The following is a 16,211-nucleotide window of genomic DNA, read 5'->3' on the forward strand; positions in this document are numbered from 1 at the left end:
TATTCGTTCGCGCTATTTGAAATATTAAAGTTATTGAGCCTTCAACCGCACGTTCTTTGCGTCGTTAAGTTTCCCTTTTTACGATCTTCCCCCTTTTTTTGAATAGACTCGACGATCGTGAAAATTGAAAGCGATTGCATTTAAGAAATAGAATCGCGCACGCGGCTCCTCTGTTGACGAAAAGAATCCCGACGATAATCTCTCGAAAATAGCCTTCCGTAATGGTCTTGTGTACCTACAACGGATTTCCGTTCCGTTACGACGAGAAAGATAATTACTTCTCCAGAATGAAATACCGATTGTTTTCAATGTTTATCTCCGCTCGCGAGATCCGCTGGCTTTTTTGCTTTTTTTTTTGCTTTTTTTTTTTTTTTTTATTCGCCTTCGGGGAAATCCCCGGCTGATGAAAAAACTTCACATACATTGGATTTTAGGTGCACGAACGAGGTCTACGTACGTCGTTCCGACGGAATGGAGGCTGTTGGCCTTAATAGATTCGTTTAGGCGCGATTCGCTCCATTGTTGCTAACCAAGTCCGGGAAGGTGGAATCAATACGTGAACCGACGACCATCTACACAATGTTAGCCAGCCAAACTCGACGAGCACGAAGTGTACCACTTTTACCTCCTCTCCGCGGCGACTCTGTTGCTCGATAATAACCTAAACGTTTCTTTCTTCTCTCTCAAAGCCATTTTTCATTGGCGAACTTTTTTTTGTTCTCCTGCTTCTTTCTCTCATTTCTAGTTCTTCTCTAATTACATCTCCGAGAGTAAGAAAGTTACACAAAATGTGATAAAACTCGGCGAACTCATCTATCGGAACCTAACGATAATTAGATGAAAGATCAGATTTTATCTCGTTGTTGTTGTATCATATATTTTTTTTTTCTTCCACGTCATTTTCTTTGCAAAAAAAGTCTCTTTTGGATTTTTTTGACAAATTTTCAAAGTAATGCGCAAAATCCCCGAGTTCTCTCATTTTGACGACGCGTCTTCATTCTGTTCCAGGAAATTTAATGCCGTTCACCCCATTTTCGAGTCACACTCCAGGGTTGACTGACACAAAAGCTCTCTCTCTCTCTCTCTCGTTGCGATGCACGGCTTGTGTGCACTTTACTCCTCTTTCTCTCAAACAAAAATACTTGCAAGTACAGTTTCTCCGCATGTGCCGACTCTATGTCCTTCCCCTTTTGTTCGAACATCGAAGTTTATCATCGCCGCTGGTTCGGCGCGACAATCGAATCGATCAAACAGAACTATATAAACAGACCTTTCATTCGCTCTCTCGCCGTGTGTGCTACTTTGCCCGCTACAAAACTCGACGTCAAGCCGCGCGTGTAACATTGTGCCGGCGCGTTTTACCAGAAGTACCTCTCTTCGAGAGGTCTGTCTCTCCTTTCGGAAAAGAGAGGAAAAAAGCCTTTCAAATGCGATGCCTGCCAGACATCTCATCGCGTCTCCACAGCTCGAAACACACAATTTACCCGAGTAGTCAACATACAGTTCGAGTCCGCGTATTTGCTTCCATTAGCAGTGGTATCTCGGTGGCGCGCGCGTTAACAACATGCGAATCTGTTTGATCCGCAGGAATGGGGAGTGTCGGCAGCAACGTGACAGGGACGACGACGACAGATCCGACGACGTTCCTGCCAGATGCAACGCCGACTCTGAGCGAGCGCGAACAGCTCAAAATCGAATTCTACAAGACGTACGACGTCATGACAGGAGTGCGAATCGCTGCGACCCTCGGCGGCTTCTTCAGCTTAATGGTGTTACTGGTGGTTTACAAAAGCAGGTTAATATGTTATCACACAGACGATTGTAACAACAAAGTTGCGCGTTTATTATTATTGAAATAGCGAATTTTATAAGCTTTTGTTATCTTTAATTAATTGATTCTCACACAATTATCGTAGACAATGATTAATTTACATTCGCGAGAGATTTTCGCTGTTATCGAAACGATGTTACAATGACAATCGATAAATTTGTCAGATGCAAAGCGAGCAAGCAATTGGAAGACCCGGCGTTGACCGCTGCGGCAGCCGCGGCGGTCGCGGAAGCCGAAGCCGAAGAACGAGCGCTCGCCGCCGCTCTCGAAGCGATCGCCAGGTTACCGCCCAGGCCGGATCGTGGGCCAAGGAGATCGTTGTGCGTCGAGGTAAATCCGAAACATATAATCTGATGAAATGTAATATAACTTTTTTACAAAAACAACAAAAAAACAAATCTATTCTTATCTCAGTGTTTTTTCCAACCTTTTTTGTGTGTCAAGTGTTTCCAGTAAAAAGTTACGAAAATCCAATATTCCGTAAAACATTTTTCTACAGAGGAAACATCGAATACCGTTCGTGCTCAAATAAAAAAACGCTCGTCCACCACTTTTTTTCTCCTGTAGAATATAAAAAACGTCCGAGATTGCAAAAATCCGACTATTTCCCTCGAATGCTTCATTTAACGGTTGCACCCAATTTATGTTAACCTTCCCGTTCCTCCTTTCGCGAGAGCACTCGTAGTAGATAGAGACGATATTTCCGTCCAGATGAACCTGTCTCGTTCACCCGTGGTGGCACCTCGCTTCGCCTCGGTCGGAGGTGGCTACGACGCCCTGCTAGCACCGCCAATCAGACATCCGACGTTGGCCCCCCCCGTCGATCGCGATCACAGAAGATGCAGCTCGGTTACCTGTAGCAGTACCGGAAGTAGTTATCTGGAACGAAGGGGTTCAGCCATGGCGATGCCGTGCCTTCCGCCTCCTCCATCCTTTCCGCGTCACGCCGAGCCGTACGACGGGCCATGGGATTTATATTACCCTATCGATATCCAGGTACACCCGACATTTTTTTTGCACAAATCGCCCTTTCGGAAACTGTGCGCGTCTCTCTTTCTTAATCGCCAGCCCTTTTTCCCCGTGATCTGTGAATATATTTATAAATTCTCCCCGTCTTCGCGGTGTCCTGCTCTGTGTAAACAAATATTGTAGTAAATATTTTATGTGTGTAGTAGATATTATAGTTTAGACGGTCGAACTATACAGTAAGTTGTTGTGTTTTATATATTTTTCGAGATTATACGGTAAACAACATTGATCGAAAATCTTGGGGAAGAAAGTTTTAGTAGATTGCATCGAGCGGTTAATTTATATACTGAGAACTTTTGTTGTACGATATTGTACCAGGTAATACAGCCAACGCCGGATTTATCGCCAAGCGGTAGCGAGGCCGGTCTTTACGCCGGCGCGGTCAGCAACCTCCCGGCGACGTCCGGCAAAAGGGCGCCGTTGGCGTCGATGGGCAGCGTGGATCCCCCCGATCCTGACTCCAGGTCGCTCGGTTCCGACTCCGTGTTCCTGAAGAACGAGGACGAGGAGCAGTGCGTCGACACGGAGGACGAGGTCTCGGGCTTCTCCACGGACTCGGACGCGCCCGGGCCAAGCTGTCGGCGGTTCCTGCGGGTGCCTTCTAGGAAAAAGCGCGCCCTCGAAAAGTGGGACGGTTGTGCGGGCTGCGTGCCCAGGCGACGGGCCGGCGGCAAACCCTGCCAAGAGTGTATGACCATCAGTGCCGCCGTCGAAACCTCCAGGTAAAATTTCTCATCGAACTTCAGGCGAAAAACATTACTTAAATAAAAAAGTGAATTATTGCAAAACTTTAAGCTTGTGATCAAAGAATTAATTTCACATGTACAATTAATTTAAACAGTTTTTTGTTAAAAATTTTGAATTTTACTTGTAAAACTATACATTTCTATATTATGTACAAAATAAAGCAGAACGAGAATCTACATTTGCGCTTTTCTTATTCTGATTTCATACAAATTAATTTCTTTGTCTTCTTCATCACTCTCTTTTTGAAGACTTCTTTTTATCTTTTCTATCGGCAACCTTTTGACGTTAGGTCGCAACCAGCCTCAACGACGACCAGTAGCAGTCAGAGTAGCGTGGGCTCGCCACCGTGTTCACCGCCGATCGAGCTGAGGCACAGACCACCGCCAACACCGTTGACATCAATCCCGCCGATATGGTCCCAGGAAACGCTGTTCTAGAACGCGTCTTTCGTAGTGAGCATGTCCCTCGACCAGTTTTTATCGAGACGCGAAAGTTCAACCCAGAATGTCGATAATCGAGGAAAACATTTGCCCGCACAAAACAAAAAACAAAAAACAAAAAAAAACAAAACTCGAACCACAACGCTTTATCCGACTCTTTTTAATCGCTCTGAAACATATTTTTTTTTCGCGGACTCCAAGTTCCACTCGGCGAATCGGTCACGGGCGAACATAAACGAGAATTTATACGAGAAGCGACAATCATTGTAACGCAAGGTCGTCATAAAAAATACAATCTCTCAGCGAATTTCTCATGGAATTATTAGAAAAATATACAAAAAAAAAAAAATAATAATAATAATATACACGTGTAAACCTCTCGACTCGGCGCCAAATGAGAAGCAAATAAAATTGTATTATTAAATTGTTGCGTAACCTTCATAAACTTAAAACAAAAAAAAAAAGAAACAAATGAGAAAAACTTTCCAAAGGACAGAGGTTAATCGCGTAACCGACGACGAGAAACGGGCGAGACGCGGCAAACGACGGAGAGCATTTTTCGTTGCGACGGCGAAGAAATATCTGAGATTTCCGATATTACGGCGATTTCCCGTCCTGGAGCAAACCCATCTTATAGCGCGGTCTGGATCGAAGCACATTTCACGTCGTACTGTGGCGGGTACACATTCCGGTGGCGAGTACGAGAGAGAGACTTGGGGTCGGATTACCTCGTCGGTCGAGAACGGGAACGCGACCCGCAGCCGATGATGTTCCGCAGGATGAGGCCGCTGCGACGGCTGCTTTCAGAGAATTGGAGTCTACCTCAAGATTTTATCTGCCGACATATATTTTCAGACGTTTCCCTGCGCTTACCCGAAGCAAGAAGTTCGCCGAAACAGGACACCGCATTCGCTCGCGTTATCCGAAGTTTCACTGCATTACGATCCTATTAGCATCCAGCATCCCGCAACTCACGGGATATCTCGCCAAGAAGAAGAAGAAGAAGAAGAAATCTAGATAAAGCTCCGCGTTTATCTTACGGAGATGCCGCAAGTTGTACCTTGTTCGGAAGCGATGCTCGCTCTTATTCAAGTCGGGACTACGAGAAGAAACTCCGGGGCGCGTCTTCATTATTTTCCGTCACGAGTGCTATTCTTCGAGCAGCAAAATCCGCGGGCGGGTGTACGAGACACATTGCGGCTGACGTCGCGATTCTATTTTGACAACGAAAGCAAAGCAAATGCACTTTCCTCGCTTGGACACATTCGTTGCGTCTCCGAGATTGGCGCGCGTCGAGATTTCACGGGGGAACAGCCGGAAATACGAGATATGTGAGAGGAAAAGGTGATCTTATATATCGCACAAAAAAATATACTCGTTCCGAGTCGACCAGAGAGTGAGATAATCAGCGAGGTTCGGGAGAGACGGTGGCCGAACGCGACGACGATGGAGGAACGTATCGACGACGACCGCGTCGCGGGGTGTGGGGGAAATAGGGAATTATTTTTATATAAAAGCGCGACGATAATCAAGCTCGTGGAGAAACTGATCGTGATGCTTCTCGTGGAAGCAATATAACACGCGCGCAAGTACTAATCGACTGTATGACGTCAGAGTGCGACATGTGACGTTGTCGTCAACGAGACCGGAATGGGGAGGGGGGGGAGGGAAAAACGAAGAAGACGAAGAGGAAGAAAAAATCCGAGAAAAACTGGGAGAGAGGAGGAAAGAAGCACTCTGGTTCGCGCGGACAGCCGGCGAATCAATTTTTCCGCGATCCCTTCCGGCGGGAAAAATCGCCGCCTCCGTCAATTCCGACGATATATTCCTAAATGCGAGGAAATGAAATGTATTTCTATTCGTATAACCTTGTGTAAGCTCTGTAAGCTCTTTTTTGTTTTTCGGGGTATACGTGTCTGTAGCCCTCTTGCGTAAACGACAGATAAAACTCCGTGCTCTCGATGGAGGGGAACCGGAAACATACACACACACACACACACACACTCACACACCACCGAGTGCGATTTTCTATCGTGAACGGCCGCCGAAGTTTTGCCCCAAGGTTTTTCCGAGCGTGTTTTTCGCGAAGCGCACGAGATTTGTCGGCCGTCTCGCCTCAAAACATCTTCGAGCAAATTTCCACACCGAATTTGAAAGAATTACCCGATCGACTCGATGTATTTCCCGCGGAAATCCCGCAATCAGGCGTGCAATCTGTCAAAAACAACAAACAAACAAAAAAAACAAAAAAAAAGAAGAGAAATTCGTGAGAAACTAAAACTGTACAAAGAATATAGTTTCGGCAGTTCAGTGATATTAGCTGACGAGAAGCTCGCTGGATGTAGACATATCGAATTTACTAAAGTGTTAGAGCGTCGTTGTAAAAACAAAACAAAAAAAAAAACAAAAAAAGAAAAAGAAAACTATGTAGTAGGTGACATATTTATCGTTAACGAGAGCAATTTCTATAAACGCGTCGTCTATATATATTTTCGATAAATAAAAAAAAAAAAAAAGAGATAGAAGAAGAAGAAAAAGCCTCTCTCTCTCTACATCCGGAAGAGACTTCTCCGCGGAAGCTAAGCTATCACTGCCGGCGAGTCCCTCCAGAAGACGCAGGACGATAAAAAGACAACAAGAAAAAGCAGCTTGAAAAAAAAAAAAAAAAAAAAAAAAACCTAAGAGTAAGACGATGCGTTCGCGTAAAAAAGTGCGAGACGCGCACGAGGACTACCAAAACAAAACAAAAAATAATAATAATAAATAAAAAAAAAATAAATAAGAAAACTATACCACGTTGTTTTAGCCGAGAATTTGTATAGTAGACGAATAAGAGGACGAGCCGTGTGAATAAGTTGTTCCCTCTCTGTTCTGGAGAGGAGAAAAAATCTAACTCGTAATAGGCGCCGCGCGCACCCAGTGCCGCGTCACTTTTTAGATAGGTGTACATAACATATAAACCCGTCATGTGTTACGACGCGTTAAAACGTAACGAGCGAACGACGACGAATCGCTTCCTTCGATTGACAGAGCGCGAAGGGATGCGAGACTTTCTGACGTCGTCGTCGTCGTCGTCGTCTGCGTGAGAAAGAGAGACTTTATATTACACATTGGCCGCGTTCCAAAACTTCGCCTCCAACGCGCGGAGCGAAACACGAGGGTTGCGCGTATTCAACAAGCCGCGACAAGACCGCGTAAAGTAGTACACGAGAGAGAAAGAGAGAGAGAGAGAGAGAGAGAGAGAGAGACTACGTATGACTACGCGAGAACACGTCGTTGTGTAATTCCCTCTAGTAATTTATACGGCTATCTGTTACACTCTCGACCATTATAGGTGGAAACGTCAACTTTTGCGGAACCTAAGTAAGAGATTACGGGGAAAGTTTTGCGCCCGAAGACGGAGAGGAAGGAGCGTCCAAACTTCCGAAATATATACACGCACGGTTGGGTGAAAGTTTCGTGATAAATAGGACCGAGTCCCTTAATTGGATATCGTATGCCTTATGTATATTGAATCATTGTTGCGCGAGTCGTTGCGAAAGCCGAGAGACAACTACGAGAGAGGAGAATTACGATGTTGCGTTGTGTGTGTATGTAAAGAAAAAAAAAAAAAAACTAAGTTACTCCGCGAACAGAGAGGCGAAGTTTCGGCGGAGACGCGGCTTCAAGCAGGGGAATAAAACAAGAATTATTATTATCGCGGAGAATGCTCTCGCTGCGCGCGTCGACGCGAACCGACAGAATTTCGAGATAATTGTTTTTTCTCTTTTCTCTTCGCTCTTTTAACATTTTACGCGAAAATGTTTACTTTCGCGCAAAGAAAAACAAACTTCTTTCCAAATTTCCTCGCGATAATCTTGTTCAGGAGCAACTTCGTGAACTATCTGAATAATTTTCCGCGAAGATTATGTGACATTAAAAAAAATTGAATTATTAAACAAATTTCAAAACTAAGAATATGTATTTTTCAAAAATGTCTGATAATTTTTTATCTTATGAGACAGTTTTTAAATTTAATCGTCTCCATTTCGTCGGAACGAACGTAATTCTTTACGCGAGACGAGCGAGAACGAAGCTTTTCATAGCTTCGCAGTTTTATCGGGCGCTGACGTTATTAGCGAGAAATACATGAGGTGTCTCATTTACGAACGAAGTCATTATCGGGCGCTTTAAGCGGCGCGCGCAGCAAAGTAGCTCCGTAGTCGCGCGTTAAGACAAGGAGCTTGAAAACTCGCGAGTGCTGCCGAATTGCCAAATGTAACAATCAAACAGTGTCTAGTGTGTTGACGTAAAACAAAGAAAAAAAAAAAAGAAAAAAAATTCAAAGGAAGAAGATTGATAACGCGGATCAATGCACGCGAGCGTGCGTGTGAGTGCGCAATTGTGCGTGCGAGAGAGAAAGAGTGTGTGTGTGTGTGTGTGCGTGCCAAGTAGTTTAGCGCGACTTTTAGGCGGACCGAACGTATATATTATACATATATATACATACAAATAATAAGGGACGAGTGTGTGTGTGCGCGAGACTTTTTAGAGACTGTACACACGAGTGTTGTTCGTGTCGTCGATTGATTTTAGCGTCTAGAGCCTGGCAGATATCCGCGCGCATGAGTTTCAAGCTACATACATATATATACATATATATATATATATATATATATATATGTATGTATGTATATTCGCAACAAAGAGAGAACAATGTGTGAACACGTACGCGGGTGAATGCCGGGCTTAACGTTCGTACAACCACGTGAACCTTCTCTCGGTGCCTTTCTGCTGCACTTCTTCCATCGTCGTTTAGAAAAATATACACTGTCTCTCTTTTCTCTATACTGTCCTTTGTATCAGTCACTCTTCTCCCGACTCTCATCCCTTCCTCTCTCCCCTTTCCCTCATATTCCTGACTCCTCAGGAGTGTTTCCGCGCGATGCCGCCAGGACCGTTCCGTGAAGTGAAATTTCGCGAGTTTTTTTTATCTTTTTTCCTTTTCTCGGTTCGATTACGCGATCAATTCTTACGCTTTTTTTGCTTCGCTTTTTGGGTCGCGTCTTTTCTCGAGTTGAATCCGAGAAAAATTCATTCGAAACCAAAAAAGATCACGCTCGATCGCAAACGTTTTTCCTCAAGATGCTTTGTTGAAAATTGATCGATTGTTGAACAATTTCTATATATTTTAATCTCCGGGTTGTTTTGTGCATCTTAGAGAACTGTTAACGGCTGAGGTCTCGAAACTAGTTTTTTTTTTTATTGGGTAAACTGTTATATTTATTAAACTTTTTAAACTCCGCGCATAACGCGCCGTGTATTAAAAATTAAAATAGTTCGTGAGACGGAAAAGAGACAAAGAAACACAGAAGAGGTTTATTTGCCACAGTAAAGAGAAACACTGTGTGTGCGCGTGTTTTACATTATATAGAATATTTTCTAAAAAAAAAAAAAAAAAGAAAAAACAGCTATATTAGACAGAGAAAATCAAAAAATCAAACAAAAAACCGCAAAGAAGCGGCCGCACGGAACCTCTCTCATATTGACGATTATAGACCTTCGTACTTTTATATGATTTTTCTACTCTCTTCGACTCTAGATACTTTTAAGAGTAAGAAACACTATTCTATCTCTAGAACTCGCGCCTGGAACTCATTGAAACATTCGATACAATAATTGGACAATCATTTCTCACACACCTCGAATCACACACCTCGTTTCAAAACACAACGCATTTTCCCATTCTTCTCCCGTTGTGATTGTGTAATTTTTTTTTTTTTTTAATATTAAAATATATTTGTGTGTGTCATTAATTATAGCATTTACGATTAATTCTCTGTGTCACACACACACAATGATGTCAATTAACAGTTAATCTTTCTTTTTCCGTGTGTATATATATATAATTTTTACATATGTGTTTCTTTTCCCCTTTCATTAGAATCACTAATTGATAAATTAAATTTATACCGTGCCAAAAAGTCAATATACATATTTACGTAAGTCGGCAAGAAATTTCGGGGGAAAAGATTTTTCTATTCGACATATTATTCTTCCTCTCTCGTTTTTTTGTATATCTTTTTGTAAAAGTGAAAAAAAAAAAAAAAAACGAAACTTTTCTAATGTAGAACTACATTTTCTCTCTGTTAGGTTTTGCTGTCTCAGAATTGTAATAATTCTTAAATTTTTATATAACTCTCGTGTCTGATTATACTTAGACGCTCACTACTACTACTTCCAAACAAGTGCACAGTAGAAAGACGCATGTTTGTTACGCTAATTTGAAAAATCACTTGCAATGTCGTATCGCGACGATAATAATAATAATAATATGTATATACAAAATATTTATCTATATTTTATTACAAATAAATATATATATATATGTATAAATACTAAAAATATATATATTCAAATATATTTTGTTAAGATGAAAAAACTCTCTACTATGAATTTTTCAGTGTGCTAAATTTTTCAATCAGAAATCTCTTGTTTTGTAAATGTGAGCTTAGCGAGAATCAATTAGCGAGAATCAAACGTGCGCCTTTGAAATGTGCACCGTTCGACACGAGAAGTTTTTAGTTGATATACTCTAGATCTCGAAACAAAAAAAAATAAAAAAATAAACGATCCCTCTCGAACGTCCTGAAATTCGGTGATGTGAGAGTCCGTGCGAACGTGTTGGCGAGAGGATGCGCGTGTTACCATGAGCGGACGCCTATTAATTGCGTTGTCGTGTAGAAGCGAAGGAACACAAAAAAACCGATAATGGCTCGATAATTAGCTCGCGCGATAAATTAAAAAAAACAAAAAAAAAAAACAAAAAAACGCAGGCGCAGTCGTTAAGTGTTCCGTTTTGTAAATAGTTCCATTGCGAGAATCGTATTAATTGCGTGAACACGAGACGTGGGCTTGGCGGGGGGAGGGGGGAGAAGTGCGAGAAAATGCAAGACAAATGATAACGAAAAAACCAAAGCGTAAAGCGCAAGAACGGCCTCAAAAACAAAAAAAAAAAAAAAAAAAAAAACCAAAAACCAACGGTGTAGAAATATTCCGTAGATCGACACAACGGTTCGCATTTGGTTTTGATGAACAATTAAATGTGGCATGTGAATTCTCGCGATGAATATTAAAACGAATTGCAAACTGACTTAATTATTTTTCTTTTGCCATAGAATGGGGCTCGTCATAAAATATTCAACGCGCTCGGTAGAAATTTTTCTATATAAGTACAAATATTACTTTTTTACGCGACCAGAAAGAAATATCGTACAATTTTAATTTATTTTTTTCGCGCGTAATTTCTATTGTAAAGGATGGCCGCGAGTTAATTAGCAATTTGCGTCAAATATAATAAATTTCTGACACGCTATTCTCGCACTTTTATTTTTCATTCGCGGTCGCGTTCTTCTATTCGCGATCATTATCGAAATTGCCATTGACCGAACGTCACTCTATTACGAAAACCAATTAGAGAAGCCGGACAGAGTCAACATGATGGTAAATTTATGTCGAACAAACATCACTAATACGTGCTACAACAACAAGTCCCGTTCTGTCGATCGTCGGAATAGAACTCGAAAGCCGAACGTTTCTGTTCGACGTCGATGGCTCTTTTTTTTACCTGATAAGCGATCGATCGTGAAACTCCAGCCGTGCTAGATCGCGCGCGCGCGCGTGATCGATCGATCGATCGATCGATATCGAAGATGAAGCGTTTATATCGGGCAACGTAATACAATAAGTTATACCCAAAATGTTATTCGAAGCGTTAAAGGGAAAAAAAAACCAAGCAGCAAAGGCGATGGAAACAGTGACATACACGCTTACAGATACACAGATATATACACACACATATATACACACATACAAGATGTTAATAAATTGGAATAAATGTTACGAGTATATTTCAAGACGTCTACCGTTTCTTTTTTACTTGACTTGAATCGACCATCTGAATTAGCAATGAGCATGAGAAGAGAAAAATACATACATTTTATACGTAATTAAGTTTTTTTNNAAAAAAAAAAAAAAAAAAAATACGTTAGATAATAAAAGACAGTTTTTATACATAATATATTTGTTTTTCTGCAGTTATATCGGAATTATTATTTTCTCTTTTTTTTTTCACTGTATATTTTGAAATATATATATACATGTATTTGCGCAGACTACGCGCTTCTATTTTTTTCTATTAACATTTTTTATATATTCTATTATTTTTGTTTAAAATTATTCGAATTAATTGTAGAGTAAGAAAACGATTCTAATATAAAACGGAATATATTGCACAATATTGCGACTCTCTCACACAGCTGCTCTTATCAAAAGATAAAGACTTGTTTACTACTTGTGTCAGTAGTGTTTGTACATTAAGGCCCGATCCACACTATCGGTTCGCTCACGATTCGCTCACGCTCCGCTCCCACAGTCCGATCAAATGTTATTTCATACTGCATTTGAGAGTGTTACCCATAGTGTGAGTACGTTCTTTCTTGTAAACAATACGATATCTGATCGGACTGAGAGCGGAACGTGAGCGAATCGACAGTGTGGATCGAGCCGAAATCTCTTCACTCCCTCCGCGCCAACATGACGCAGACTTAAAACGGTGTAAACTATAAGATCATCGGAGTTTTACGACAGTCACTGCTACGCGCGGCGGAAAATCATCGCAAAATGGATTACACCAAGTTTTACGCTAAGATCACCGGCAAACGAAGAACAAACTTAATAAGACAGTTAAGTAAGTCGTTATTGCTCAATTTTAGACTCTTCGTTCTTTGCGCATTTTTTCCACACGATGGAAGTGTGTATTTTTTGAACTGTTCTTTTTGTTACAATGTTTAACTCACACGCGTTAATTAGCCAAGCTCCATGCGAATCGGCCGAACTGCATTACCCTCGCCGCTGGTATGCCAAACGTCGCCACGTTTCCCATTGAAGATATTTCCGTGACGTACAAGCACAACATCGCGCTGCAACTTGACAAACATTCCCTGTCCACGGCGTTGCAATACGGATCTTCGCAAGGGTGAGTTAATTTTTTTTTTTAAACTCTCCGAAAATTTTTGTGAAAATTATAAAAATTCATCTCTTTCTCTTTTTGATCTCCTTCTCATCTTCGTATCATGCGTATGTTCTTATTTTTTTCACAAAAAGCTACTTACCGTTATTGGAAAAATGGAAAGAGCTTCAAAATACTTGGCACACACCGAGACGAAACGATTGGAATGTCGCGCTCACGAACGGTTCGCTGGACGGTTGCAACAAAATCTTCGAGATGATGATCGACGAAAATGATCCGGTCATGGTCCAAACGCCGACGTATACCGGAATACTTGGAGCGGTTGGTTATATTTCAAATTAATTATATCGCAAAAATTCACGTAGATTTAAAAATTTAGTATTTAACAACATATATCTCATATCTCTCTCATATCTCTAATGACGTTATCTTTCTCGTATCGATATAGATTTTATATTATTTTATATTACGTAACTTGGGCAGCTAGCACCGTTGGCGCCGGAAGTTATAGAAATCAATCAAGACGCCGAAGGAATAATCCCCGAGGAAATCGCCGACCACTGCGAGCGAAGACTCGCAGATGGAAAATCAATGCCCAAGGTGAAACAACTTCGCAACTGTGCAAAATATTTCTCTATTATATGTAGCAACGTAGTAACAATAACAATTCTATTTTCTTTCAATAAGATATACACGTCTCGAGTAAAGTGTGAATCTTTCACAGTTGATTTATGTCAATCCAACGGCCGCGAATCCTACGGGCGCCACCTTGTCGGAGATCCGACGAAAGCGAGTTTACGAATTAGCGCGGAAATACAACTTCCTGATCGTCGAGGACGATCCTTACTGCTTTCTGCACTTTCTGGACAAACAGCCGACGTCGTTCTTCTCGCTCGACACCGACGGTCGTGTAATCAGATTGGATTCGTTCAGCAAATTTATCAGCGCAGGACTTCGCGTGGGTGTCGTCACAGCTCACAAAGATATTGTCGACAAGCTGGTCGTTCACATAGAAAATTCCATTCTCCATCCGTCTTCTCTGTCGCAAGTGAGATTTTTTTCTTTCTCGTAAATCGTAATCTTCTCTCTCTTATAAAACACATTATCACGCATTTTCAATTTTCTTCAGATGCTTCTTTGCAAACTGTTTGAAATTTGGACTCCGAACAAGTTCGAGAAACATTTCGAGGACATACGGAAGTTTTATCGAGACCGACGTGACGTAATGCTGACGATGATGGAGAAACATTTGACTGGTATTTTATCGTCACGCGCGCGCTATCGGGATTTTTCGTGTTTCAAAATCGTTTTGCGAGAAAGACAGACGTAAACATAAAGATTCTCACAATTTTTCATTGCAGGTTTAGCGGAATGGTACGTGTCTCAAGGCGGAATGTTTCTCTGGGTCAAAGTATTGGCTGTGAGTGACGTACTGGACTTAGTGATGAATAAATGCGTGCCCCAAGGCGTCTTCGTTCTTCCCGGCAACGTTTTCCATTACAATCCTGATAAACCCAATTGTCACTTGAGACTTAGCTACAGCTACGCCTCGCCTGAAGAAATGGACAAGGTATCCAGGAACTCGTTAGTTCTCGCGCAAAATTCGCAGTAAATATAGCGTCTGAAAGTAGTAACCGATATGTTACTCGTGTCTCTTACTTTTACAGGGTCTGTCCGTATTGGCGAATATAATACGCGAAGAAGCGGCAGCTCGCGCAACTGAAGAAAGATAATGTGAAGACGTGTTTCTCTACGCACACATTCTATTCACAATGTCCAAGTATTATTGTTAACACTTTACATATACACTATATGTAAATTTGATGAAGCAAACAGCAATAAAAAAACCAATTTTACTATAATTTATTATTTATTATTTATTATTTATTTTCTCTACGTCACATTAACCGTATATTTCAATAAATGACAAATTGGAGGTGAGTTTTAGACCTGATGATTGTGTTTTGTTTTTTTTTTAACGCCGATTTGTAGCCTGATCGACTCACGTCGTAAACAGTATGAGTCAAAATATAATATACGTCTAGTTGTTTTTGTATTCGAGTTGGTTTTGCACAATTATCAAATTATAATCTTATTTTCATATATGTATATATATATATATGTGGAACACAGAAAGAGATAGTAGTTTTTGAAACAATTTTATCAAAAATTTAATTTTATTAGAAAACACTTTTCACATACTCGGCTAAAAACGTTCGCGCCGAATGTTGTGGAAATCGACCAAGACGTCGATAGGATAATTCTCGAGGAAATTGCGCGAGAATGCGAGAAGAGACTTACAGATGGCGGGTCAATGCCAAAAGTAAAAAAACCAAAACCTAGATATGTTAAGTGAGTTTCTATAAATTAAATATATCCGTGTGGTAACACATTTTCCATTTATACGAACAAATTTTATCTCTAGTCGCGCTGACTGAATCTTTCAATTGCTTTATGTCAACCCAACAACCGCGAATCCCACGGGCGCCACCTTAACGGAGACTCGACAAAAGCGAGTGTGCGAATTGGCGCGGAAATACAACTTCTTGATCGTCGAGGACGATTCCTACTGCTTTTCACACTTCTTGGATAAACAGCCCACGTTGTTCTTTTCGCTCGACACCGACGGTCAGGTGAAATCAGATTGGGGATTCGTTCAGCAAAATTATCAGCGCCGAAATTTCGCGACTAAGTGTCGTCACAGCTCACGACATTTCGTACAAGTTGATTCTTCATCTATGGAAAATTCTATTTTCTCCCTTTCCTGTCGCAAGCGAAGCTTTTTTTCACATTTTTTTAAGTCGTCAAGCATTAAAAATTTTTTTACATATAATACAAATATTGTACACGTGACATATTGTAATTATTGCAGTTGGAAAAAACTTGATAGAAAGCGTATATTTCTCTTGGAAAAATGTCGTTTATCTCGATAATTGACATTTCTCTCTCTTTTCTATTTTTGTATTGCGAGACAGTATTGATCGTCCGAAATAATTGAAGCATTTTGTCACCTTTTGTCTCAGGGACTCTTCGTACTGGCTGAAATAATACAAAACGAAGCGGCAAAAAAAAAACAATATATCGGAGTATATACGAAAAGAATTAATACTTTCAAAATAAACAAATGCAAGTGCGTGTTTATTCTCGAAAAACT

At 41.0% G+C, this 16,211-nt stretch overlaps 3 protein-coding genes across 3 annotated transcripts in view; all 3 read left to right on the top strand.

Moving 5' to 3' along the window:
* The window catches only part of LOC109852278, a 59,336-nt gene extending 57,151 nt beyond the window's left edge, over positions 1–2,185 (top strand). Inside the window, exons 4-5 of the mRNA XM_020423298.1 lie at positions 1,588–1,795; positions 1,996–2,185. Of these exons, the coding sequence (XP_020278887.1) occupies positions 1,588–1,795; positions 1,996–2,185 (398 nt within the window). The remainder of the gene's footprint in view (positions 1–1,587; positions 1,796–1,995) is intronic.
* Positions 2,131–4,396, top strand: LOC109852279. Its single transcript, XM_020423299.1, has 3 exons — positions 2,131–2,827; positions 3,179–3,582; positions 3,897–4,396. The coding sequence occupies exons 1-3, from the start codon at positions 2,543–2,545 to the stop codon at positions 4,042–4,044; spliced, it is 837 nt and encodes a 278-aa protein (XP_020278888.1). The 5' UTR covers positions 2,131–2,542; the 3' UTR covers positions 4,045–4,396.
* An 8,016-nt stretch (positions 4,397–12,412) lies between these two features.
* On the top strand, positions 12,413–14,919 carry LOC109852229 (kynurenine/alpha-aminoadipate aminotransferase, mitochondrial-like). Its single transcript, XM_020423194.1, has 8 exons — positions 12,413–12,775; positions 12,898–13,063; positions 13,192–13,378; positions 13,541–13,657; positions 13,782–14,105; positions 14,187–14,313; positions 14,419–14,627; positions 14,725–14,919. Exons 1-8 carry the CDS (start codon positions 12,709–12,711, stop codon positions 14,788–14,790), a joined length of 1,263 nt encoding a protein of 420 aa, XP_020278783.1. The 5' UTR covers positions 12,413–12,708; the 3' UTR covers positions 14,791–14,919.
* Positions 14,920–16,211: the final 1,292 nt, after the last annotated feature.

The sequence above is a fragment of the Pseudomyrmex gracilis genome, unplaced genomic scaffold, assembly GCF_002006095.1.
Source record: "Pseudomyrmex gracilis isolate BER0280 unplaced genomic scaffold, ASM200609v1 scaffold_26, whole genome shotgun sequence".
Taxonomy (NCBI): Eukaryota; Metazoa; Arthropoda; class Insecta; order Hymenoptera; family Formicidae; genus Pseudomyrmex; species Pseudomyrmex gracilis.